Source organism: Heterocephalus glaber, unplaced genomic scaffold, assembly GCF_053883595.1.
Source record: "Heterocephalus glaber isolate CG9 unplaced genomic scaffold, H.glaber_assembly_v1.0 deba00000347, whole genome shotgun sequence".
Taxonomy (NCBI): domain Eukaryota; kingdom Metazoa; phylum Chordata; class Mammalia; order Rodentia; family Bathyergidae; genus Heterocephalus; species Heterocephalus glaber.
Window position 1 is genome coordinate 54404051 of NW_028258143.1, and position 25281 is coordinate 54429331.

General features: G+C 40.7%; 1 protein-coding gene across 4 annotated transcripts; it reads right to left on the reverse strand.

Annotated features, from left to right (window-relative positions):
• Window positions 1-1525: 1525 nt before the first annotated feature.
• Window positions 1526-17617, reverse strand: LOC147829969 (uncharacterized). Of its 4 annotated transcripts, XR_015447155.1 has the most exons (6): window positions 10946-17617; window positions 10079-10141; window positions 7260-7396; window positions 3525-3601; window positions 3109-3178; window positions 1526-3003 (listed from the first exon to the last, which is right to left on the reverse strand). XR_015447155.1 is itself a non-coding variant. In XM_087200640.1 (5 exons), exons 1-4 carry the CDS (start codon window positions 10979-10981, stop codon window positions 3133-3135), a joined length of 282 nt encoding a protein of 93 aa, XP_087056766.1. In that variant the 5' UTR covers window positions 10982-17617; the 3' UTR covers window positions 1526-3003; window positions 3109-3132. The 4 variants fall into 4 exon arrangements, 2 of the variants coding, with proteins under 2 accessions (XP_087056766.1, XP_087056758.1); XR_015447151.1 differs by having other exon boundaries at window positions 3109-3601; XM_087200640.1 differs by lacking the exon at window positions 3525-3601.
• Between the last annotated feature and the right edge of the window lie 7664 nt (window positions 17618-25281).

A 25281-nucleotide genomic window follows, 5' to 3' on the forward strand; every position in this document is an offset into this window, starting at 1 on the left:
AGGCCGAAGATTGCTTGAGCCCAGGAGTTCAGTGCAGCCTGGGCAACATAGGAAGAACCTGTCTCAAAAAGCAAACAGAACCGCAAAAACTTCTAATGAAGTCATTTGTTGATACTGAGACAATCTCTTTAACAACACCTACCCACCTTTATTGTAAAGTTGTACTTTTGTGGAATTTACATCTTATTTGGTATGCTGTAATATTTATGTGTGGCTTCTATATCAAGTAGATAGACTTTTCAAGATATTTCGCAGTCTTTTTTCCTAACATCTGATCCAAAGCCTCCAATTGAACTGTTTCTTTACAGCCAGAGACACCACTAGAAACATCAAGTGTACACTATCCCACGGCCCAGCGAATGTCTCGGTGGCTTGTCCTGCTGCAGAATCTCATGCTGCTTAATTTTTTTTTCCGTACTGGGAACCAGACACAGGTGCCTTCACACTGAACCACATTCCCAGGCTCTTTTTGATTAAGACAGGGCCTCGCTAAGTTGCCAGGCTGGCCTCTAATTTGGAGCTCTCCTGTCTCACTCTCCCGAGTATTGGGGATTACAGGCATCTGCCTCCACACCTCTCTCTTTTTAATTTATAAAGTGTCTTACCACTGCTTAGAGTGCGTCTGACTGTATCAGTCATGTTCTCACTTTAGAATCACTGTTCTGAATCTGGTACTGACTGATTAACTAGATTTCTGATTAAAGTACATTCTGTTCTTTTTGGCTGTACAGACACCCACTCCCTTCCTAATTTCTTGTCATATTCTAGATGGCTGATGTTTCCATATTCCCAAGGTTGATAAAGGGAACTGTTACTACATAAAAATGATAACTATAATGATGGTCCTGCATCATTAAGAAAAACTGAGTGGGATTTCACCTTGTAACTGAGCTATTAAAGATTTTTAAGCATGGAAGTGACACAATCTGTTATCACTGTGGCAACAGCATGGCAGAGTGTCCAAGGCCAATCTGAAGTTTGATAAGCATGGTCACTGTTATCTCACCTATTTTTATCTGCCCAGAATCATGTGCTGGGTAGTTAGTAATATAATCTTAGAGCATAGAAAATGAAGAGGAGCCTGACCCTGAGTTTATTTTCACTTTTGGGGAAATCAATGACTGACTTCCTGAGCATGGTGAAGCTTTACTCTACAGGCTGTATATGTAGGAAGGGGGTGCACCTTTGAACCACAGGGATGTGGAAGGGAAGTCTTCCTCTATTAGCTGCTTGGTGGGGGGAGGATGTGTTAAAAAAAATCATGAGAAGAAAACTTTGTGTCTCATCATGTATGGACTCTGCTAAAAGTAAGCAGAAGGTATCACTCATGTTCTGATTTATTAAAAAAACAAAACAAAGCACCAGCCTGGCTGGAATGATGTACTCCCAGTGGAAAGAGCTAGGTAGGGAAGTTATTGTATACATCTCCTAGCGCTGGAACCAACATTTTAACTCTTAGAGATGGAAGATTATAATTACTATGTAGAATAAAATAGAATCACATATTACTGAACTACATTGCATCTAAATTTTAAAATGGTTTATTCATTCACATTCTGATTAGATTCATTTATTCCATTCAATAAATATTCCATTCAGTAAATATTCTGTATGTCTATAGAATACACAGAACTTATCAGGCACAGTCTACGTCTTCATAGAGTTTATAGTCTGATTGATTTATTTTCCAGTACTGGGAATCAAACTCAGGACCTGGCACTTGCCGGGCAGGCACAGTGCCACTGAGCAAAATCCCCAGCCCTATAGTCTGACTGAAAGAAGAGGATTAAAATTGTGATGGATGGATGGATACACAGTCAGCATACTGTCGGAACCCATACAGAAACTTCCAAAATGACTTCTGAGGGTCAAAGTCTGCCGTGAATGATTCTGCAGGGTGAGCACTGTACATCAAAGCCTTTGTGAAAAGCACCCCCAGAGCTGTGCGGTGTGAGATCTGTACCAACACACATGCAGCATGGTCCAGGGAAACTTTCTGAAGAAAATGTCCTTTAAACAGAGAACACAGATGAAGGGGAGCAATGTATGCAAAGAATATGTTGTTTTCATAAAATTGCAATCAGCTCCCCACAGCTGGAGCTCAGAAGGCAACAAGAGTATTCTAAAAGAGCAGGCGGAGGCCTCCTCATTTGGGCCTTGTCTCTCCTACAAGGTATGTGGGTTTACTTTGAAGGTAGAGATACAACATTGCATGGCATTAAGTATTATGATATTTGTGTTGAATGAAGACAGCTTAGCCTGCAGTGCAGAATTCACCTGGGTTATGCAGGCCTGGAAACGTGAGACCATTTAGGAAGTGATTCTTGCTGTTCAGCTGAGAGCAAATTGTGGGCTTAATAATGGTGGTGGCATTGGAGATATATTCATTCTCACTTCTCCTCATAACTCCTCCCTTCAGTTCTCATGAACAGATTCAAGAGGTATTAAGGAGATAAATAAAAATAGTTTTATAATTAGATATAGAAACCCAGGCTGAGTCCCAGGATTCCAACTGTATTGTCATTTATACACTAGCTAAAACTTACATAATATATGCCAGGAGCTATTCTTGGTGTTTTATGTGTAATCTCCCTTTTTGACTCACCACAATGCTCTGATAGAGGAAGTATGATAATCCACAGTTTTGGAATTTGGGATCCAAGACACAAAGAAGTTAATTACCTTGCCAAAGTAATCTACCACCTGGGAGGACAGTGGAGTTGGGCCACAAACCTATGTAGTCTGCTTCCAGAGCCACTGCCCCATGAGGAGGCTATCTACTGAGATAGGAGAAACAGGAAGAACAGATTTTATGAGGGGCTCATTGACAACCATGGGAAGACTAAGGGGCTGGGTAACACTCATGTGGAGATATTCATCAGGCAGCTGCACATGGGTCTGGAGCTCAGGAGAGAGACCCAGGGTAGAAATCCAGATGCAGGGGTCATCTTGAGTAGATGTAATGGGAGCCATTGGGAGCAGGAATGATCATCCAAGGAATGCCTAGAGTAGGAAAAAAAGGAGGTTAGAAGAGTGATTTGGGGAATACAAGAATAAAAGGCTGCCATAGAGACCAGAGAGGCAAGAAAACAAGGGGACTATAGTGACCTGGAAGTTGTAAGAAGAGGCTGTTTAAGGAAGGGAGGGCCAGTTGTATGCAATGATCCCAGTATGCCAACTGTAACAAAGAAAGGAAAATATTCATTAAATTTGGCAACATGAAGGCTGTTGGAAATCTTGGCAATGGCATGTTCAGTGGAAGGGTTGAGTATAATGGGCAGACTGGAGTGGCTTCATGAATAAAAGGGAGACAAATGAGAGAAAGTAAAAGTACATCACTTTAAGACTCTTTTACTAAGAAGGGGCAAAGTAAACAGGACGGTAGCTAGACAGGGTCATCAGAGAGTGGCTTTTGCTCATACAAAGAAAGAACAGGAATGATTTAAATCATTATAGGTCAAAGGATGGAAGATATCATTGAGTGGTCTATCAACACATGTTCATGACATCACAAGAGCACTAACCTTCTTTGCTTGTGGATCTTCATGTCGTTCCCTTGAGGCTGGACATAAGCAGGCAAGTGGAATGAAGGGTCAGGATTCTGCCAGGCAGGTGCCATAGAAGTTTAACAAGGCACACGAGGTTAGAATTATGGAAAGAGGTGACTGAATGGTGTACCATGCCATCTTAATTGGATAAAGAAGACAGCAAAGGCAGAGAAGAACTGATAGGACATAAGGGGACCACATGTGTTTGAGTGACTGAAGTGAAGTGTGGGTGGAATATGAGTTCAGGGCCAGAGAGAGGTATTTTTAGACTTAAAGGTTCCAAAGTGAAGCAGTTTTGGTTGAAGATGGCCATGGAAGGGGAAGGTTGAACTCTGAGGATGGTGGTAAATCCTCCTGTTATCAGCCTACACTTTTTTCAGAGACACAGGAAAGACTTCCAGTCATGCCCAGTGTCATTAAAAAGAAAGGAAACCTGGTGCATACAGACCCAACTTTGTCTAAAGGCTAGAAGAGATATAACTATGGGTTGAATCGTGTTCCCCTCAAACTCATATGTTGAACTCCTAACCCTCAGTACCTTAAAACGTGAGCTTATTTAGAGGTAAGGTCTTCATAGAAGTAATCAAGTGAAAATGAGATCATTATGGTGGGTCCTAATTTAATTCAAAAGGCCTTTCATCCAGGGAGAACACCATATGAGCTTGAAGATGACCATCCACAAGTCAAAGAGAGAGCTGAGGACAAACTCTTCTTTCATAGCCCTCAGAACAAACTGACTCTGCCGACACCTGGATTTTAGACTTCCAGCCTCCAGCAGTGTGAGACAAGAAATTCTTGTTGTTTAATCTACCTAGTTTGTAGGCCTTTGTTATGGCAGCCCCAGGAAACAAATATACAAGATACAGTCTCATAGCTGCCATCACAAAATACTCCTAGGACCTTTGTGGTGGTCTTATCTTATGCATTATTGGGTAGAATTTAGCCTATGACTAAACGAATCCCTGGCAAAGGTCCTGGGATGACAATGATTGGTTCTGGTGGGTTCCCTGAAGCATGTGTATGCCTGACTCATGAAGAATGATGGTCTGGATGAATGAAAGAAGGGGAGGGAATGCTAGGGGTAGACAACCAGAGTATGTGCTGCACCATCTGCCTGAAGGTCCATTCCTCATCACAGCTCAGATGCCAGTGAAGGGAGTGTTCTAGTTACTAAGGTTCCTTTGGGTCCTGAAGAATACACACACACAAATTACTCACATGAATGAAAAATCAAATAAAGCTACTCCTACAACATAAGCTAGAAGAGGAACCTAGTGCATTAGGGCAGAACTCAGTGGCCCCCAAGAGAGGAGTTAGTCCCTTCTACTTTAACCCTGGTTTGTTTGATTATACCCAGAAATGTTCAGCAAAGACAAACTTTCATGCTTGGTGTTTCAAATTAGCCCACTGGTTTGTTTTGTTTTGTTTTTGGAGACAGGGTCTCACTGTATTTCAGGCTGACTTCAAACTTGTTAAGTAACTCAGGTTATCCTCAAATTTAGGATCTTCCTTCCTCAGCTTCCCAGAGTGCTGGGATTACAGGCATATGCCACCGTGCCTGGCTTTAATTAGCTTTTAGACTTTAATGAGACTAATTTTATTCATTGTTCTTTACTTAGTTTTTAATATTTACATTCTTACTACTGTTTTTCTTAGAAATTATTTTTTACTTGGAAATAAAACCTAATTTATTTCTTATTATCCACAATGTTTTCTTGACCCCCAATCTGCCAGACAAAGGATAAAATGAGGAAAAAGGAAAAAATATGGACAGCAGTGAGCGCTCCACTCCACACATGCTCAGGAGAGTTGGGTCCCAGGTTTCCTGTGACTGGTCACTTGGAAAACAAAGCTCTAGAAGACAGGTGATGTGGTGGGTGGGTGGTTCCCATGACTCATCAGTTCCATGCCTAGAATCTCATTTCCTAAGTTCCTCTCTCTAAGCCTCAGGTCTGCTAAGTTTACTGGGTTTCTTTGGCAAAAACATTTTATCTGTCAGGGGATTTGTTCCACTTCCATCCTGTTCTTCCCAAGTGACATTTTGGCTCAGGGCAAACCTCAAATAACATAATGATGATGGGGAAGGATGGCCCAGTCCCCAAGCTGTCATCCTGCCTTTGCTGGAATCCTCCGAGGCCTTTCCCTCTGGGACAAGGGCCACCTGGCCTCTGTCACTGTCGCTCTTGCTTGGGTCCTGCCCAAGCATCTGGCTGTGAGCTCAGGGTTTCCTGAGGCCCTGTTATTCTGATCCTGTAACTCTTGCAGGTTCCCAGGTCTCTCAGCATGTGTGTGCCCTTCCTGTGGAGGACAGGCCCTTTAGTGGCCCTCCCTGTCTCTGGAAGATTGTGGCCCTGGGCCTCTCCTCCACAGCCCTTTCAACAGCTGATCTGCTTCCTGGAGTTAGGTTCTGACACCACTCCAAACACAGGGCAATGTGTGTCCAATACTCTTCTTCTCCCAGATCTCTGCAAGCACCTTCCCCAGTCAGGAAGTGTGGCCTGTACATCACATTCTGCAATTTGTCTTCTCAGCAGTTCATGGTACCTTCTACGATTAACTTTCATAGCTTATTTCTCAGTGTTTGGATCCACACTAAAAACAACTTCTGTCTTATTCAAAGGCTCCATTTATGCAGTAGAAAGCTGGCTTCTCATTACTACTTTTTCTACTGGGGGCTTTAAAATGTCTGTTATGAAAGTCAAAGCCAGCAACAACTTTCTTATTCTAGATAGTTTCCAACATTCCTCTGTAGGTCATGCACCTAGAAATTATTACTGCTTGACATTTGGGGTGAGAAGGGTAAAATAATGAAATTTAATGTTTTAATTCAGTATTAAAACATTACTCCATTATAAAATACTAGTTTTGTTGCTTTTTTTTTTTGATACTGGGGATTGAACTCAGAACCTTGTGTTTGCGAGGCAGGCACGGTGCCACTGAGCTAATTCCTGGCTCAGCTCTGTTTTGTTACTTTTAATTGTGTGATCTTGGGAGAATTATTTATTTGCTCAGAGGCTCAGTGCTTTCATTTACAAAATCGGAGAAATAAGTAGAGACTTCTTGGCGTGTTGTGAGGATGAAATGAGATAATTTGTGTAAAGTGCTCAGTGTAACACAGCACATAGTTCTTGATCCATTCTGCAAGAAGGATAAATGAATCGAAAGAATGTACTAGATATTTTGAACAACAGTGAGATGATTGTACATGCTACAAACACTAACAGATTGTAGACTGTCTTAGGACACTGAGTTACCCAAGCCACAGGAGTGGATTAAATTTCCAGGGAGAAAGTATCAGAAGCATGTGGCTGGGAATACAGGAGAATGTGATGCCAAGTAGTCGAAGTACAAAATCACTTCAGTAAGGAATCAATGGCTACTTTTGAAGCAAATGCTGCAGAGCTGGCTTCAGAGTCCAGGTTGCATCAGGATAGGGAATGAATGGTGGAAAAAGAACTGGAGACAGCAAGTGCAGACCACTTTTTTAAAGAAGGCTGCCTGTGAAGAAGGCTAAAGGGCTGAAGCTAGCAGGAGTCACAGAGTAAGTCTGAAGTTTGCGTTTCTAGGATGGGAGATGCATCCTATTTTACTAAGTAAGACACGATCGTAGTGAGGAAAAGAGGAAGGTGGGGAACCTGGAGCTGGTAGGTGGCAGGATGTCCTGCCCAGGGATTCCAGGGCTTAGATGGAAGCTCCAACAGAAGAGCTCACCTGTCCTTTCCCAACAGGAGGGGAGGTGAGAAGATGGGTCCAGGAGCGAGGTTGCATACAGATTCAGGGGAGGAAGTTGGGTGGATCCCGTCTGATGACTTCTCTTTTCTCTGTGAAGCAGTGGGCAGTGCCAGCTCCTTCAGGGGGGCAGGAACATGGATAAAGTTTCAAAAAGAGCAGCGAGGACTAATGGGGCTATCCAAAGAAGGGTGCTGCTCTGCAGGGCTCATTGCTAACCCTAATATAGCACATGATCATTATATTCTGGTTCCTAAAATAAAAACAATTTGAAATTGGGGAAGGAGAGTTTTCTGAGTATCAGAGATGACATGTGTTCCATTGGTGATATACACCGTTAGCAGAACACATGCATAAAGGCAGGGGGATAGCGTTTGCTGTGACAGGATTTAATTTGCACAGCTCTGTACAGTTACAGCTGAACACCAACCAACAGAACAAAGCACCTCAATGAAATGAGGCCTTTGATATTTTGATATTAAATACAGTGATCTGGTAAAATAAACAGAGAGTGAATCAATTTTAAAATGTCTGCAACTAACATTCTCAACACATTAAAAAATGTTCACCTTCCACTAGGTGATGTTTTGTTCAATTCGGGTAAAATTTTCTTTTTATTCCTATTTCATAAGGAAAATACAGAAAAGTAAATATGGTATGAGCTATATTTTGCTGTTAACATTTATTTTCTGGCTATGTCCAATTTTCTAGACTAGCTACAGCAGAAGTGAAAACTCTGCTTTTTTAATGTCTTATACCCTCTTTTTTGTCTTTAAGTGAGATGGAAATAAATATGTGTTTCTTTTTCTTCCTTTAAAAAGAGCGGGGGAATGGAATGATCGAGGAAGCAAGAGAAAAGCATAAATATTTTCTTGCCTGAGAAATCATTTTGAATTTATATATTTTTTTGAAGTAAAATGTTCAAAAGTGTAAAATCACAATTTTTCACACCTTAATTTTATTTTTAGTAGTAGATGTTTGCAGCACATAATGTTCACATTCCTAGTGTGGCGATGGTACATGTACAAACACATCTAAATTCCTTCTCATCCCTTTATCTTCCTCTTCCTCCCCTCTCACCTCCTGATCCCCTTCCCACTTCAGAAAGATCTAGCTCCGTACTTCCTATGAGCTGACTTTTATTTTGCTCTTTGTTTATAATTTGGGTTTTTCATATAAGAGAAACTTATGTAATATTTAAGCTTGTGGGTCTGATTTATTTCACTTAATATTATGCCTCAAAGTGCTAGCCTATCAAATTCTTTTTAAAACCAAAGATACCAGCCCCCACCCCACCCCCCACCCCACTTCCCCAAGTACTGAAGATTGAACCCAGACCTTCACACTAAGCTACATCCCTAGCCCTTTTTGGAAATTTTGAGACAAGGTCTCACTAAATTGTTAAACTGCCCAGACTAGGCTCCAACTTATGACCCTCCTGCCTCAGCCTCCCAGAGTGCTGGGATTTCACATGTGTCCATCACACCCAATGATACTAGTCTTTTTTCTATTTAATAGTTTTTACCACTCCTATGCTATACATACTAAGTCTTCTATAAGTTCATTACTAAAAACACTTCATTAAAGCCAAACTGTCTAATTATGAATCATTTAGGAAAGGATTCTCATTTAATCCAAAAGCTACTTAAATCAAATAAATGTTTTATCTCATTACAGGTACAAAACAGGGTTTTATGCATTAAAATGCCCATCCTTCCTTTCCCAGTATGTTCAGCCTGGATTTGAAACCTAACTCCACTACTGTCTTAGCCCATTTTCTGTTGCTTTAACAGAATACCTGAGACTGAGTAATTTATAAAGGAAAGAGGTTTATTTTGGCTCATGATTCCACAGGTGGGGAAGTCCAGGATCTGGTGGTTGCCTTTGGTGAGGGCCTTGTACTCCTTGAACTCATGGTGTGAAGCCTAAACGTAATGGATAGACTTGCTAATTCAAGCATGTCATCTTTTTCCTACTGGGTCCCAGTGATCCAGGCATTAAGCTAATTTCCAGGCTACCGAGTAACACATGTAGGCTATTTAGTACTTGGGCCTCTGTACCCCTCAAAATCTTGGTGAAATTTTGGTCTGAATACAAATTTCAGGATCTAGATGAGTTCAAAAGCCTTCCCACCACGTCTACTCATGACATGGCCCTGCTCCTTCTGCTGCTTCAGAGTCTAAGTCTTCTTGGTTCCCCTGTGGGTGGGCTCCATCCCTTCTCCTTTGCCCTTAGAATTTTGAACACTTCAACATTTTCTGATGCTCTGAGACTTAGCTGAAGAGTGGGAGTGACACAGGGAAGGACCCTATAGCATCCCATCCAGCCTACAGCTGTATTCATGGCCTCCAAAAATCTGTTCCTCTGCCAAGTGGGCACCCATTCTGTTCATTTCATATCATCCGGCTCCCCAGCTACCACATTCCCACTGTCTCTGACTGGACCACTCATGACAGCTCAGTCCCAGCCCTCGAGTCCCATCTTCTGGGACTCCATGAGACAAAACTGTCTGACACCGTGAACCTTGGGGAAAATGGACAGAATTAGCAAAGTTGCAGAATCACCTAATATACTCCACATGTGTACTAACTCCTTATCTAACCGAAATTATATGCCTAGGTCCTGCCCACTGGTCCAACTGGAGGAGTGGACAATTTGGGAGGAGTTAGCAAGAAACAAACTAAAGGCCTCTGAGCATCAAAGATTTACCAGGCTGGGGATTTAGCTCAGTGGTGCCATGCTTGCCTTGCAAGTGCAAGGTCCTGAGTTCGATCCCCAGTACCAAAAAAAAAAAGATTTACCATCAGGGCTTCCTTGATGAGGCTGCAAGTCCTGTGGAGCTTCTCCTTCCGTGTATTCCACCACTGCTTTGCATAAAAAGCTCTTCTAAATCACCAAGTAAATACTAACACTAATACCACCTCTAGAAAAATGACCAAAGAACAAAATCTGGCCATAGAAGGAGCCCTAGCCTAGGGCTTGTGGGTCCTCAACTTGAGCCCTCTCCTCTTGAAGCAGGAGGTGGGCTAGTGGTGAGGTCTGGACCTGGACTGTCTTTGACCAGGTGAGCAGCGAATGCAGATCTGGCCACACAGGCCTGGCCAACTCTCAGTGGAAACCACATCTGATTATTGAGTCCAAATGGGCCCGGAGAGGTGTGGGAGCTAAAAAGCCACAAAGCCCCTCTAGGTGTCCCTGGCCCCTCACCTGCTGCTACAGGACTCTGCTCTTAGCCTGTGGCTGCCCTCTCTGTACCACCTTTGCCCCGGGTACCAAGAGGGAGAGCTGAGACCAGGTAGCAATATTTAAAAACGCCTAATGAGACTTCTGAAGGCCCTGGAATAATGGGGGCAAAGTACCACACAGGGGGAAAAAGAAAAAGCAAAAACCAAGAATGATTCAAATCTCCATCAATGACCAATACTCCAAAAACAATGACAACAACAACAGAAACCAATAACAAGAAAAACCTGGGCTGTGGATTTAGCTCAGTGGCATGGCATCTGCCTTGTAAGGGTAAGGTCCTGAGTTTGACCGGTACTGAAAACGAAACAAAACAAAACAAACCCAAATAAACAAGAAAAATGTTACCTTTGCAAAAGCTCAGACCCTCCCAGGGCTCCTAATCAGCAGCCCTTCCTCATCCTTGGCTCACCAGAGTGACTCACCAGGCATCTCCATGCCTCAAGCCCCAGTCTGGCCATGTCCCATGCCTCTGCCACTCATTTCAGCTTCAGACCTTTCCCTGGCGCTGGCTGGACTGTTCCCAAGAGGACCCGCAGGAGGAGGAGTCAGCTCTTTAAAGGAGAAATCCACTCCCCTCACAAAGGCTCTCAAGACTCAAATGGATCCTCACCCAGTAATTATTATTTCTCAGAATCTGGGTTGGTCTAATATAAGAGGAGGCTCGGAACACCAAGAGCAGAACTAAAATTGTGCCACGTGACAAGCTAAGCCTATTTCTTTTTCAGTCCCATGAAGGCTTTAGAGGCTTGAGGATCCAATTTACCCATGTTTCACTTTGTTACCAGATATTATGGTGATGTGTTGTACAGAATAAGAAGGCTTATTTATATTTTGATGGCTTTTTACCATTTCATATAGATTTTTTGTCTCATTGACTACTTTAGGCTTCAGACTGTAGGCTACTTTGCCTGATGTTAATGTTGTTCTACTCTCCAGTTTTATAGTCTGCATTTCCCAAGGATATCTTTTTCATCTATTTTAACTGTCTTTTTGTTTTGTATGTCTCTCTTGTATAAAGATAGTTTGATGTTGCTTTTATCCAACTATATCTTTATTATGTTCTATGTTGTTTCCTCCTTTCACTGAATTTCATGATTTCCACTATTATTTTTCCTCTCTAAACTGCCTTAAATTTTCAACCATTTCAATTTGTTCCTTCATCAGCGTGTGGGCAACTTCATGGTTTCAAGGACTCAAGCCCCTGTAATCTTTTTTTTTTTTTTTTTGGTACCAGGGATTGAACTCAGGACCTTCCGGTTGTGAGGCAGGCGGCGGCACCACTGAGCTAAATCCCTGGCAAGCCCCTGTAATCTTATTGCTCTAGCACCTCTTATAGCCTTAAGCGTCATTGTCCTGGTCACAGAGCCCATCACCACATCAACACTGCAAACAGGTGAAAGGGAGAAGGGAGAAACATTCTTTAAGAGTAGACTCCATGCTGAGTGTGGTGGTACATATCAAGGTGGCTGAGGCAGGAGGATTGTTGTCAGGAGCAATGCTACATAATTTTAGGGAAAAATCCTAGTTCTCCTGCCTACAGGTCAGCTATGGCATTTTGAGACATGATTCCGTTTTGGCCCCTGGTCACAACTGAGACCTCAATGATCTGGTGATGCTGTGATTCTCCAGGACAAGATTACACCAGCTGAAGACATCCTGGGAGAACAAAATCTTCATCTACTCAGTTCCTCATTGTTCTTGGATTGTTACACCTTGTTTATCCCGATGTACGGAACTCTGTCCTGAGTCACTTGTTACATCTATTTCTCCCGATGTGCTGAATAAAAGGTGCAGTAAGCTAGGTGCTTTCGTCTTTGCCACCCAGAGCAGCACTGATCAGACCCAAAGCTCAGCTTCTTCTCAAACTCTCACTTTTCTACCTTTCCTGTAAAATAAGTTAATTCGCCTTGTGCTGCCGTGGCTCGCAGGAGACTAGGACTTACTGCAGAGGTCCTAGTAATGTCCCCTTTCCCTGTTCCCTACAGATTGTGAGTTTTAGCCCAGCCTCAACAATTAGCAAGAACCTATCTCAATATAAAAAAGAATACATCCCAAGAATTCTACATGTGATTTCCATTCATTCAACGGGCCAGAATTTAGTCAACTACCTGGAGCACTGATGAGGAGGCTGGGAAATATAAGGGGTGATACAAGATAAGTGTGCATTTAAAAAATTATTACAATATAAGACACACTGCCATCAATCCATTTCAAAATATTACCCCTCTCTGTGAACACATTTCATTCATGTGAAGCAGTTCTGGGCCTCTGGCTCTTTGCCAAAGTCAAGATGACCATGAAAGGTAAATGTTTTGATCAATTCAAGACACTGAGGTGGCTATGACAGCACAACTAAAGACACTCAGGAAAGAGAACTTCAGAACTGCTTCAGCAAGTGGCCAGCATAATGAGATAAATGTGTTCAAAGTGTGTGTGGGGGGGTATTTTGAGATTAATGACAATGTGTCTTTTATGGTAATAAAGTTTTTCAATTAAACATTACTGTATTTGTGCATTCCACCTTGTACAGCTGTGCCATTTAAACTACTCTCTCAAATGCATTTTCTCTGGTTTTCATATTCTGCCAACAGGGGGCACTAGAAGAGAACTGGACCATAGAAGAGAAGGGAATGCCTCTTCCATACTTGCTGGCTCTACCTTGGGGTCTTGGGCCCTAGTAGTATCAGTTGGTTCCAGTCTCCAACTTCTTTTGGAACTCGCAGAACCAGGCCCATTGCCTTCTTTGAAGTCTGAGTTGAGTCACTGCTCTGTAGGGCACTTCCTTTGAGTTCTAGGTTCTATCACTTTCACGCTTCTCTTTGTTCCCCAGCCCTAGGAGTTGTAGCTCCTCCCTGCAGGTCTTTCCTCAGTTTTTTTTTTTTTTTTTTTTTTTTTTTTTTTTGTACCAGGGATCAAACTCGGGACCTTGTGCTTTCGAGGCAGGTGGTGGAACCACTGAGCTAAATCCCCAGTCCTTCCTCAGTTTCACAAAAGTCCTGCTTGGACTTTTCAGTCTTTGAACATCTATTAAACTAATTCCCACCAGGTGCAGTGGCACACACCTGTAATTCCAGCTACTCAGGAGACTCAGGCAGGAGAAAGGCAAGTTGTTTGAGGCCAGCCTAGGCAAGTTACTGAGACCTTGTCTCTAAATAAAAAGTGCTAGGGATGTAGCTCAGTTTCACAGTGCTTGCTCAGCATGCACAAGGCCCAGGGTTCAATCCACAGTACTACAAAAAAGAATGAAAAAGAAGAAAAACAAAATTTCCCATGTTACCTTCTCTTTGTTAAGTACTGGCATGATTTCTGTCTTCCTTTGTGGATCCTACCTGAATGCTACCTGTAGCTGGTAACCAAGTGCCATTAAAAACTCTGTCATTTAAAGAAGAGGAGAATGAATACTGGGGACAGCTATCACTTCTCAGAGCAGAGTAGGATTTTTAGTACAATTTTAGCCTTCCCCATACCATACCATCCGTTCAAGTTTTGTTGGCACAGTTTTGAGCTTTTGTTCCAGATTTCTATACTTCATGCTCATATCATTTTAAGACTTCTTTACGCAGTTCCACTTAAACTCATAAATATTGTACTGTAACAATAGATTCAACTATATTTTACTGGTTTTAAGTTTCCCAATTTTTCTGCTATAATATCTCTTCCTGTTTCATAAGGTTATTTGATTCTTTTTTCTTCCCTGGAATTTTTTTTTATTTTTACAATAGATATATGTGTAATACCCATAATCTATGGGTACTAAGAATGTGTCTTGGAGTGCATGGGTATATATCCACTGGTGCCATGTGACTTAGAATTAAAATTATTTCACAGACAAAAACTTGGGGCAGGGCACTGTGGTTCAAGTGCTCATTCTTCCACAGAGGGGGACCCGCATGGCTGAAGTACAGACACTTGAACCACGTTCCAGGAGAGAAACCCCTGGCTGCTCTGCAGGTGTATAGGGAGCATGGAAGGGGGAGGGTGTGGATACAACAGTGGGTGTGTTAGTTACTTTTCTTCCATTGCTGAGACAAAATACCCGGCATCAAAAGTTAAAGGAGAAAAGGGTTTTTTTTGGCTTACAGTTCGTAGAGGTTTCATTCCATAATTGGCTGGCTCCAAGGCAGGAATGGCAAACAGGCATTGGAGAGGAGAAACATGGCACACACAAGGTAGCAAAGGAAATGAGAAAGTTTAACAGCATCTTGCTGCCCCTTTTAACTTATTCAGACTACCGAGGAATAGGGCGGTGCCAAACCATTCACTCACGTGTAGTGGTTTAGTAATCACATGCTCTTAATTCCAGCATCACGTATCCCAGATTCAGCTACTTCTGACCAAACGAGGCTTTGGGAGGACATCCAGACCCAAACCATAACAGTAGGGCTTCCTGGTTGAGGAGCATTGTTGAGATTTAAAGAAAGAGGAAAAACCCCTTCAGAGCTCAGCACCTGGTAGCAACCTGTTTTACTCAGACAACTTAGACCTAGTATCTGGGCTTCTTGCTCAGAGTTGAGGAAATGAACGCCCCAGAGATTCTGGATTTTCATTTTCTCAGTAACTTTTATACTAACATATAAAAGATTATTTGACCAGTGTGGAGTTCTAGAGTCAAAACACTGTAAACTTTACTCTTAGATGCAGAGTGTCTTGTATCTTTGAGGATTATGTAAGATCAGTGTGAAGCTCTATTCCACATTTTGCACAGGTTCAGAGTGCTTCTCTAGATTTCTTCTCATCCCAGAGGTTTGGGTAAGAGGTTTGGCTCTCCTCTGCAGCTACCTGTGTTCAAATTCTAACTCTATTGCTTGGATAACCTTAATTGGTTTGGAAAATCTAAACTCCCATTGCCTCATCTGTAAAAGAACAAATCATATTTCAACTGTATTGTGCTGAGCAAATCTTTCAAGTTCTTCTTTTGGGTTCCCTTGTGGCTGGGTCAAGCTATATGACTAGTTCTTAGTTGTGTTTTAGAAATGACATTTGTGGGCAGGGGATTTAGCTCAGTGGTTCCGCTGCCTGCCTCACAAGCTCAAGGTCCCAAATGTGATCCCCAGTACAAAAAAAAAAAAAAAGACATTTGTGGTCACTAACCAGGTTAGAATACTGAATGGCTGGTCTGAGACCCTCAACACGTTTCTCTCTCCCTCGCCTACCTTTTGGGATGATGACAAGCAAAGTTTAAGATGATAAGAACTGGCCGATTTGCATGCAGATATGAAAGGGCATAAGAAGCATCTTGAAATTTGAGACCTTGTAGGTAGGCCTGCTCTAACGTTTGTGAGGTATGGGGCCAGAATATAAAAGGAGACCTACATACACAGTATCTAAATACTTAAAAGTCACAAACCACACTGTGTAAGTCAGCCTTTTGTTGCTGTGACAAAATACCTGAGATAAACAACTTGAAGTAAAGGTTTATTTCAGCTCATGATTTCAGAGGTTTTAGTCCATGGTCTCTTGGCTTCATTGCTTCTGGGTCCATGGTGAGGCAGAGCATCATGAAAGGCAGCCTAATCAGAGCAAATCAGCTTATCTTATAGTGGACAGGAGGAAAAAAGAGAAAGACAGACAGAGAAGCTAGGAGTCAGGAACAAAAGCGACCCTTGAAAGGACTTTCCAGTGATCTACTTCCTCCAATGAGACACCACCCTATAAGATTCCTGACACCTGGGCTGGGGATTTGGCTCAGTGGCACTGCATCTACTTTGAAAGCACAAGGTCCTGAGTTCGAGCTCCAGTACCACACACACAAAAAAATTCCTGACACTTCCCAATAGTGCAATCAGTTGAGGACCAAGCTTTTAACACATGAGAATTTGGGGAACATTTATGATCCAAAGCAAACCATAACAAAAACTATTAAATAAAATATGTTCTAGTCTTCTACCTTGGCAAGTGTATTTACATAATGACAAAATTAAAGTCATGTAAAACTATTGTTTATGATTGAGAATTAGAGAACTGTCAAAGATGACTATATTTATTATATGTATTCTGGGTGTTCTTTGATGGGTTAACAATTTTCTTATGTGAATAAAAAATTAAGACAAAATTTATGACATTTGAATATATATTCATTTCAATAAGGTCATCATGCTAAATATGATCTTTATGTAAACTTGTTTTCTTCACAGCAATGATAAAATAATATAATTAGTCAAAATATGCAAATTAAATATATTTTCATCAAAATGTAAATTTAAGAAAATTCAAAAATCCAAATATTAAAATTATTTTAAAACATTTTTCCCATGGCATAATATTATCTATGAGAAGGTAAAATAAAAATTTAATTGATGAGCTTGTATAAGAAATTATTTAATAAACAAATAATTTTAATATTTTGAATTGTACTTATATCTTAATTTTATAGTTTAATGTCCATTTAGTTGCCAATATACATGCATCTAGAACTGATAAATCTAAACTCTAGTGTAATATGAATTGTTAATATTGCCAGATTTTTCTTAAGATACCATATGTATCTTTTGACAATGATACAAATTGGAACAGGAAAAGAAGAAAATGGGCATTTTGATTTTGCTGGGAAATGATACTTTGTTGTACAAAGATCTACTGAATTTAATGTGGACTGAAAAGCTCTGACAAGTTTGTATGTCTTTTTTTCTTACCTCAACACTTCCACCACTTAAGTCTCTCCTGCACTACACAAGTGTTCATCTCTGACATCAGCAGTAACACAGCTCACAGATCTTCATGGTTTCCAATGCAGTCACTTTTTCTTTTGACAGCATGTGAAAGATGTAGAGAAGTGTTTCTCTGGGGCCTGAGTAGTGTGAATAATGGCTGTTGATACTTAGTGTTATAAGTTGTGCTGTACAAGTGCTGAGCATCAGACCCCTAGTGACAGAGGGGCCCTCTGAAGTATAGGGCTCAGGGTTTCAGCCTCTCATATCCAGGGCTGAGGATACTAGAGAAGCAGAGTTGGAGAACCATCTGCTACTAAATTGTTAGGTTTGGCTTACAGTTTCAGAGGTTTCAGTCCATGGTCAGTCGGCCCTGCTGCTTTCGGACAGGACCATGGTGAAGCAGTTCATCCTGGTGGCAGCATGCAGCAGAACAAACTTTTCACTTCATTGCTAGAACGTGAAAGAGAGACAGGAAGGGGTCCCAACTTCCCCTCTCCAAGGGCACAGATGACCTAACTTCCTCCCACTAGGCCCCACTTCTTACAGGTTCCACCACCTCCCAACAGTGCCTCAGGCTGGAGCCCAAGTGTTTAACACATGGGCCTTTGGGGGACATTCTGGATCTGAACCATAGCAGACATTAAGATCTGAATGCCAAAAGCCAATCAAGATTAAATTCTGCAGCAAAGAATTAAATTTGTGAAAATGACCAAGATGCAATTTGTATAGGTAACAATTCCTCAAGATCAATATAATTATTACATATTGCATATATTACATATACATTATCACAAATGTATTCTATTAATAGAATTTAAAAAATACAATAAGTAAAAATGAAAAAAAAGGAGTTGTCTTTTCATTTAAATCTGATGATTTCAAGCTGCTATTGATAGAAAGAGAGAGGTCTAGTAGTGAGATACTTAGTAAACCAGACTTGATAAATTAAGAACAAACACTGGGGTATATCTATTGGTTATGAAACTGATGCAAAGCAAACAGATTGGAATTTAGATTTTGATAAAGTTATACTGCAGAAGAAACCACAGAACTTTAACAAACAATCCTTGGCCTCCACACTTGTACTGGCTGGAAGTAGACTGTGATGTCTTGAGGCTCCGCACAAGGGCATAATCTCCAACATCTTTTATAGATGTGGCCAAGGGAGGGAATGAATATGGAAGAACTGCTGGAGGCCACAAAAGAAAGAGAAATTCCACCAATGACTGGAATCAAGTCTGATCAAGGAAATCCCCCACAACTTCCAGAAAAGAGGCCCCTCTGCTCAAAATGCCTGTCCCATTATATTTCATAATTGGTGCTCACCAATGATTACTGTGTGTATACCATCAGTCCTTATTCTATTGTAGATGTGTAAGCTTTTTGTTACTGTGATTCAATACCTGAGAAAAACAACTAAGTAGAGAGGTTTATTTCAGCTCATGGTTTCAGAAGTTTCAGTCAATGGTCACTTGGTTCTGTTGCTTTTAGGACTGTGGTTAAGGCAGAAACATCATGATGGAAGGGCATGGTGGAGGAAAGGTGCTTAGCTTATGGCATCTAGGAAGCAGAGAGAGACAGCAAAAGAGCCCAAGAGGAAAGCATTGGGGAACAGGTATAGTACCCCTGTGATTCACTTCCTTCAACTAGGCACCACCTCTGGTTTCCAACCCAATAATGCCATCAAATTGTGATGAATCCATTGATGATGTTAGAGCCTTTATGATTCAATCACTTCCTAAAAGCCCAACAGCATCCAAGCTTTCAATATAATGATACTTTTGGGGAGACATATTGGATTCCAATCACAATATCCTGACCTCAATGTGCAATAGTATTGTGGGAGCATAATACAGTGGAGTTTTAAAGAAGGAATAATGCTCTTCTCTGAGGAGTGAGTTCTTGCTCTTATGGGACTGGGTTGGTTACTTCAAGAGTAGGTTGTCCTAAAGCAAGATCGGCACTTCTTTTGGGTCTCTTTGCATGTACCAGCTTCTGCTTCTGCGCCATTTTGTGATGCACACAAGAGGCTGCCACTACATGCCACTGCCATGTTGTTTGGACTTAACAGCCACCTGATCATGAACCAAATAAACTTTTCTTTCCACATTACATAGCCTCAGATATCCTGTTACAGCAACACAAAATGGACCTACATATGAAGTAAGCTGATGGAACTTCGGTCTTCTTTTCTTACAACATAAGAGGTTATCCAATATGGGAAGAAAGTGTGCTCCATGTATTTGGTGGCCAGAAAGGGAGACTGTTGTGGGTAAGACCGCCTCCCACCACAGACTATTCTCTTTATATAACATAGAGATATTGCTGTCAGTGCCCACAGCAGTGAGTGTAGTCTTACTGGGTTATGCTTTCCTGGCACAGGCTTTATAGTGGGAGCCCAATAACAGCCTCTCACTTGCAACCTGGACACCTTTCCTCATCTGACTGTAAGGCATATTAAAAATCTGGTACATCAAATATATATACAGTGGACCCTTGGGTTATGACTGGCCTAACATACCAACAACTTGGGTTACAATCAGAATTTTAGTTTTAAGTTACGACCAAAGTTTTGAGTTACAACCCAAATGCCAGTCTTTCCTGTACAAGATTGAGAAATCCTGGGCCAATGTCTCTCTAAGAACACTTGAGATCTGCCTGGAGAAAGTGTGGCCTAAAATTGTACAGGAGAGAGACTGGAGGCTGTGTAGAGGAACCTGAGCCTTCAGTTGACCCTGTGGTTGAGGACACTGTCACTCCAGCAGAGTCCATAGGCTTGCAGGTAGACAGTAGTGATGTTGAGGAACTGGTGGAGGAACACGCAGAGGAACTGTCCACAGAGGAACTTCAGCAACTCCTGGATGAGCAACAGAATGGCAGCTGAGGAGCTTTCTGAAGAGGAGGGGGAGCATCAGCAATCAGTGCAGCAAAGTTCTTCTTCTGAAATAAAGGAAATCCTGAAAAAATGAACAGAGCTACAAACATTTGTAGAGAAGACACAACCAGGCAGAGAAAAAGCCAACCATTGCATTCACTTGCTTAATGACAGTGTCATGACATGGCACAGAACAGTGTCACAGAAAAGACAGAAACAGAAAGCCATACACCAGTTTTTAGTTCTGAAAAGATGGAGACCTAGTGAGCCAGAAGAGGGTCCTAGGGTCCCAAGGAGAGAAAGGAGGACACCAGAGAGCCAGATTCCTGATGTTCTTATGGAAGGGGACTCTCCTTCCAAACACTAACACCTTCTGTTTCATCCTCCCTTCCTGCAAGCCAAAGACGTCAACTTGAGTGGTGAGTACAGTACGAAATGGTTGTTTCTGGTAAACCAGGCACATTTTATAACTTTTTGGTGAATACACTAGGAAGATTATTGGTGTTTCTGGTAAATTATGCACATTATACAGCCCTTTTTTACTATGAAAAAGGTTAGTTAAGGGGTGCTTGGGGAGGTTGGGGAGGCATTATGGGTATTTCCATCATATGATATTTTCAAGATTATAGTCTTGACTTAAAACTATCTTGAGTTACTCGTGGAGTTTGTAAGTCAAGGTTCCACTGTATTGCTTCATGAATGTGACAATTCATGTCTTTCATTTACTGCAGAAAAATTACAGTTGTTTTCTCTTTGAACATAATCTTATTATTTGAATTCCTTCCTCTGGAGTTCCTATTGGACACACAAGGGCTTCTACCCTACTGCCCAAGGGTACTGAAGACTGAATCCAGGGGTGTCTTACCAGTGAGCAGCAGCCCAGCACTCTTTTGGACAGTTGCCCCGACTGGCCTGGAACTCTGGATCATCCTACCTCAGCCTCCTTCCTCAATATCTGGGGTTACCGCTTCGCGTCACTGCAGCTGGCTGCTGTCTCTTTTTTTTTTTTTAGTACTGGGCATTGAACTCAGGTCCTTGCGCTTGTGGGGCAGGAGGCGGAACCACTAAACTTAATCCCTGGCACTCTCTTTCATATTGCCTTTCTCTCTCCTTGCTACATTTTGTGTAATTTTCTCAGATCTAATTGAAGGCTAGTATTATCTGTTTCTAATCTATAATAAACATATCATGATCTTTTAATTTTGTTGTGTATACTTTTCATTTTAAAAAATCCTATTATTTTTCAATTCTTCTGTTCATATTCTCTAGTATCTGCTATGGTTTGAATGTGTGCTCCAAAGTTTGTTTTAGTGTTTGTAATTTTACTTATTTTTATGTTTTAGTACATGTTTTCACTACATAGTGTTTACACCCCTTGTGTGGAGTTGGTACATGTACATAAAGCATCTTCTTCTTTTTAATCTCCTTTCCCTGCTTCTCTCCATCTCCTGACCCCTTTTCCATAGGAGATCCCTTTTCCAAAGCTCTATTTCCTATTACCTATCTTTTATTATCTCTTTATGTATGATGTGGGCTTCTCATAAAAGAGAAAACAGGCAATATTTAAGCTTGTGTGTCTGATTTATTTCATTTAACATTATGGTATCTCAAGGTACATCCATTTTCTTACAAATGACTCCTTTATCCTTCTTTATGACCCAGTAGTATTCTATTGTGTATAAATACCATATTTTCTTTTTCCATCTGTAAATTTTAATTTATCTCAAAGTTTATTGTTGAAAACTTAATCTCCATTGCAGCAGTGTTGAGAGGTGGGACCTTTTAGAGGTGATGCAGTCACGAGGGCAGAACCTTCATGAATGTATTACCTTTATCATGGGAGTGGGTTTGTTACTGACAGCAGGTTTGCTATAAAACTGAGTTCACCCTCCTCTTGCTCTCTCTGGCGCTTTCTTACCATGTGATGCCTTCTACCATGCTGTGATGTAACAAGGCCCTTGCCAGATGCCAGCACTATGCATTTGGACTTGCCAGTCTCCAGAAGTGTGAGCCAAATAAAATTCTGTTCATTATAAATTATCTAGTCTCAGGTATTTTATAGCAGCATAAAATGGACTAATGCACTATGTTATTCTTCTCGTGGGGTTTTCATTCTTTCATTATTTCAACATACATTTTTCTATTTTCCTTCAGATAGTTGTTTCATTATTATGAGTCCTTGGATCTTTAATCTTCCTATTCTTTGTTGCTCCTGGTTTATAGTACCCTTCCCAAAACATCTGCCCATTTTCAGTAGGTAAAAATCGTTTTGTGAGACACTTGAATATGACCTGGATTAGGGGAATGGTCTTTATAGATTCTAAACTTGTGCCCAAAAGACTTTACTTTTTCACCAGAGATTCGTAGACCATGGGACCACATTTCACTTAAACATTGAAATCTCAATTGCACAGGGCAGTGGGAACGTCTTATTTTTCAGATTATTTTTCTTAAACTTTAAATTTAGGGAGAAACAGACAAGTTTCTTTTGTTTTGTATCTTTATGAGCACAGATTTTCTAGGATGGCATAGTTTCAATCACTGCATGGAAAATGTTCCCTCATGCCATGAAATTGCCAAATTAAGTGGCAATTTAATTAAATCATCTCACCCCATGGACCTCCTTCTCCCTTTTTTAGTTGTGCTAGGGACTAGTGAATCCAGGGTCATGTGCATGCTAGGCAAGCACTAAGTAGTCTACCAATGAGTTACTCCCTCAGCTAGCCATATACAGGTATGTATGCAGGTATGTATCTGCATGCATATATACAAAGTCTAGCTATGCTTGAGATCCTCCCTCCAGCCTCTGTAGTACCTAGGACTGCAGGGGCATATGGAACTCTCCTGACCGCTTGTTATATGTGAAGTATTTCTGTTTTAAACTTTGCTTTTGTCTATAGTGGAAAGAATGTTATTATTTGGCATTAATAGATAGGTATACATATTGATCCTGCCACTTAATGACTGTGTGAGAGGTTGGCCATAACTGAACTTTTGAGGCTGATTTCTTATCTAAAATGGGGAATAATGTTATCTTCATAGCATTCAGGAATTCTAAATTAATTTCTAGAAAAGCAGATAATATAGACCACTATAGAAATGAATTATACTATCTTTTTTCCTATTTCTTCTTTGACTTCTGTATCTTCTTATCATTTGTTGTAATTTAAGTTTAATCATCTGGCTCCCATTAAGTCATGCCTTTCAAATAATTTTGAAAAAATTCATTCATTTTCAGGATTTTATCAACTGCTAAATCTGTATTATCCTCTTACTATAGCAGCATTATCACAGTTGTGACAATGATTAAGTGAGATAACCAAGCACTTTATTAAACAATAGATGCTCAACAGAAGCTATTATTACATTTTTCCCATCCTTCCTAGACATTTTTTTTTGGTACCGGGGATCAAACTCTGGTCCTTGTGCTTGCGAGGCAGGCGGCGGAACCACTGAGCTAAATCCCCGGCCCTTCCTAGACTTTTATATTTAATCTCTAAGATACAAATCATCCCTCATTTCCAAGCTGGCTTCCTGTTACAGCCTTTCTGTACACAAGGATGCTACCATTTTCCCAGTCTTTCAGGCCTGAAAATCTAGTCCTTGAGCTCTGCTTATCATCTACCTTAGTAGTCTACAGATACAATATTTCCTGCAAAATATTCCTCATACTTATTTCTTTTGCTCCATAATGACCCTTTTTCCTGAATCCTGTATTATGGACTTAATGCTTGTGATCTCCTTCCTTTTAAAATTCTTAGCTGGGAGTGGTGACACCTGCCTGGAATCCTAGCACTTGGGAGGCTGAGGTAGAAAGATTACCATGTGTTCAAGGCCAGCCTGGACTACAAAGCGAGTTCAAGGCCAGCTTGAACTACATAATGAGATCTTGTCTCCAAAACCTTAAAAAAAAAAACTTAAACAGAGAAACAAATATGTAAATATTCTTATGTTGAACCTTACTCCACAATGTGATAGTATTTGGAGATGGGGCCTTTGGGAAGTACTTAGGTCACAGTGGTAGACTTCTCATGATAGGATTAGTGTTTTTATAAAGGGAGACAGGAAAGTCCTTTCTAACTCTCTGTGGTCCCCTACATGAGGACAGAGTAAGAAGACCACAAGAAGAAATAGATCAAGAAGAAAGGCTTCATTTGAACTCAACTATGCTGGTAGCCTGATGATTTCAAGACTTGTAAACCTTTAGAACTATGAGAAAAAATTTCTTTTGTTTAAGCCACCCTGTCTGTTGTCATTATAGCAGCCCAACTGCACTAAGATACTTTGATAACTACTCATGTCAGAGTTAGTGCAACAACCTTTTAGCTGGTTTCCATATGGGCCAGGCTTCATGGTGTTGTCTATTTCTTAAATACTGTTTTCCTCATGTTTCTTTTCTGAAAGTTAAGATAACCATGCTTTCCAGTCTAAATTTTCATGCTTTTCAAATCTCTGTATAATCAAGCTTTTTCTATCTATGCAACTTCGTTTCTCACTCTTAACGTGCCATCTTCCCACTATCCTATGACCATAACACATTTGTTAATCTAAACTTTTGCTTCGTACATTTTTGTACCCAAATCCCAACCATAATTTAAGGTGAAGCCTAAATCTAAGTTTATCTCCTACCTTGCTAAATTTATAACTGTTAGGCTGTGATTATTTTCCTGTCAGAGGTACAGTAAATAAGGTGACTTTCCAAATGGATTCTACTTGCAGACAAAATGCTGGTCTTTATTTTTACTGCAGTCCTGATACCTTAGCACAAAGTAGATGCTTAATAGATACTTATTGACCAAAGTCTTCTCTTCCATGGCCTGTTATTTAGTAGACTAACACTCACAGGTACCTCCATCTATAAAAGAAATGGGAAATCCAAGACAATTTTTTTATATGTTAAGAATTCTGGTAAAAAAATTTTATTTGGTGAAAATTTCAAGCAAGAGGCTAAGCTTTATAAATTATGTTTTTAAATTATACATACCTATGTATTTCAAGCAGTTATAGCAGGGATACAAATCTACTTTATGCAAGTTATTAAATTATTGATCAATTTTCAAAAATAGTTTACTACTTCTGAGACTTATAAAGTTTCTACAGATAAATAGAACACAATGAAAATGACAATGGGAGCATATCTTATTTTTGGAATGTTATCTAACACTATCTTGTCACAAAGAACTGCAGCTAGTTTTATATGAATTGGGCTTCAACCTCAGAAAAAAAATGTGAA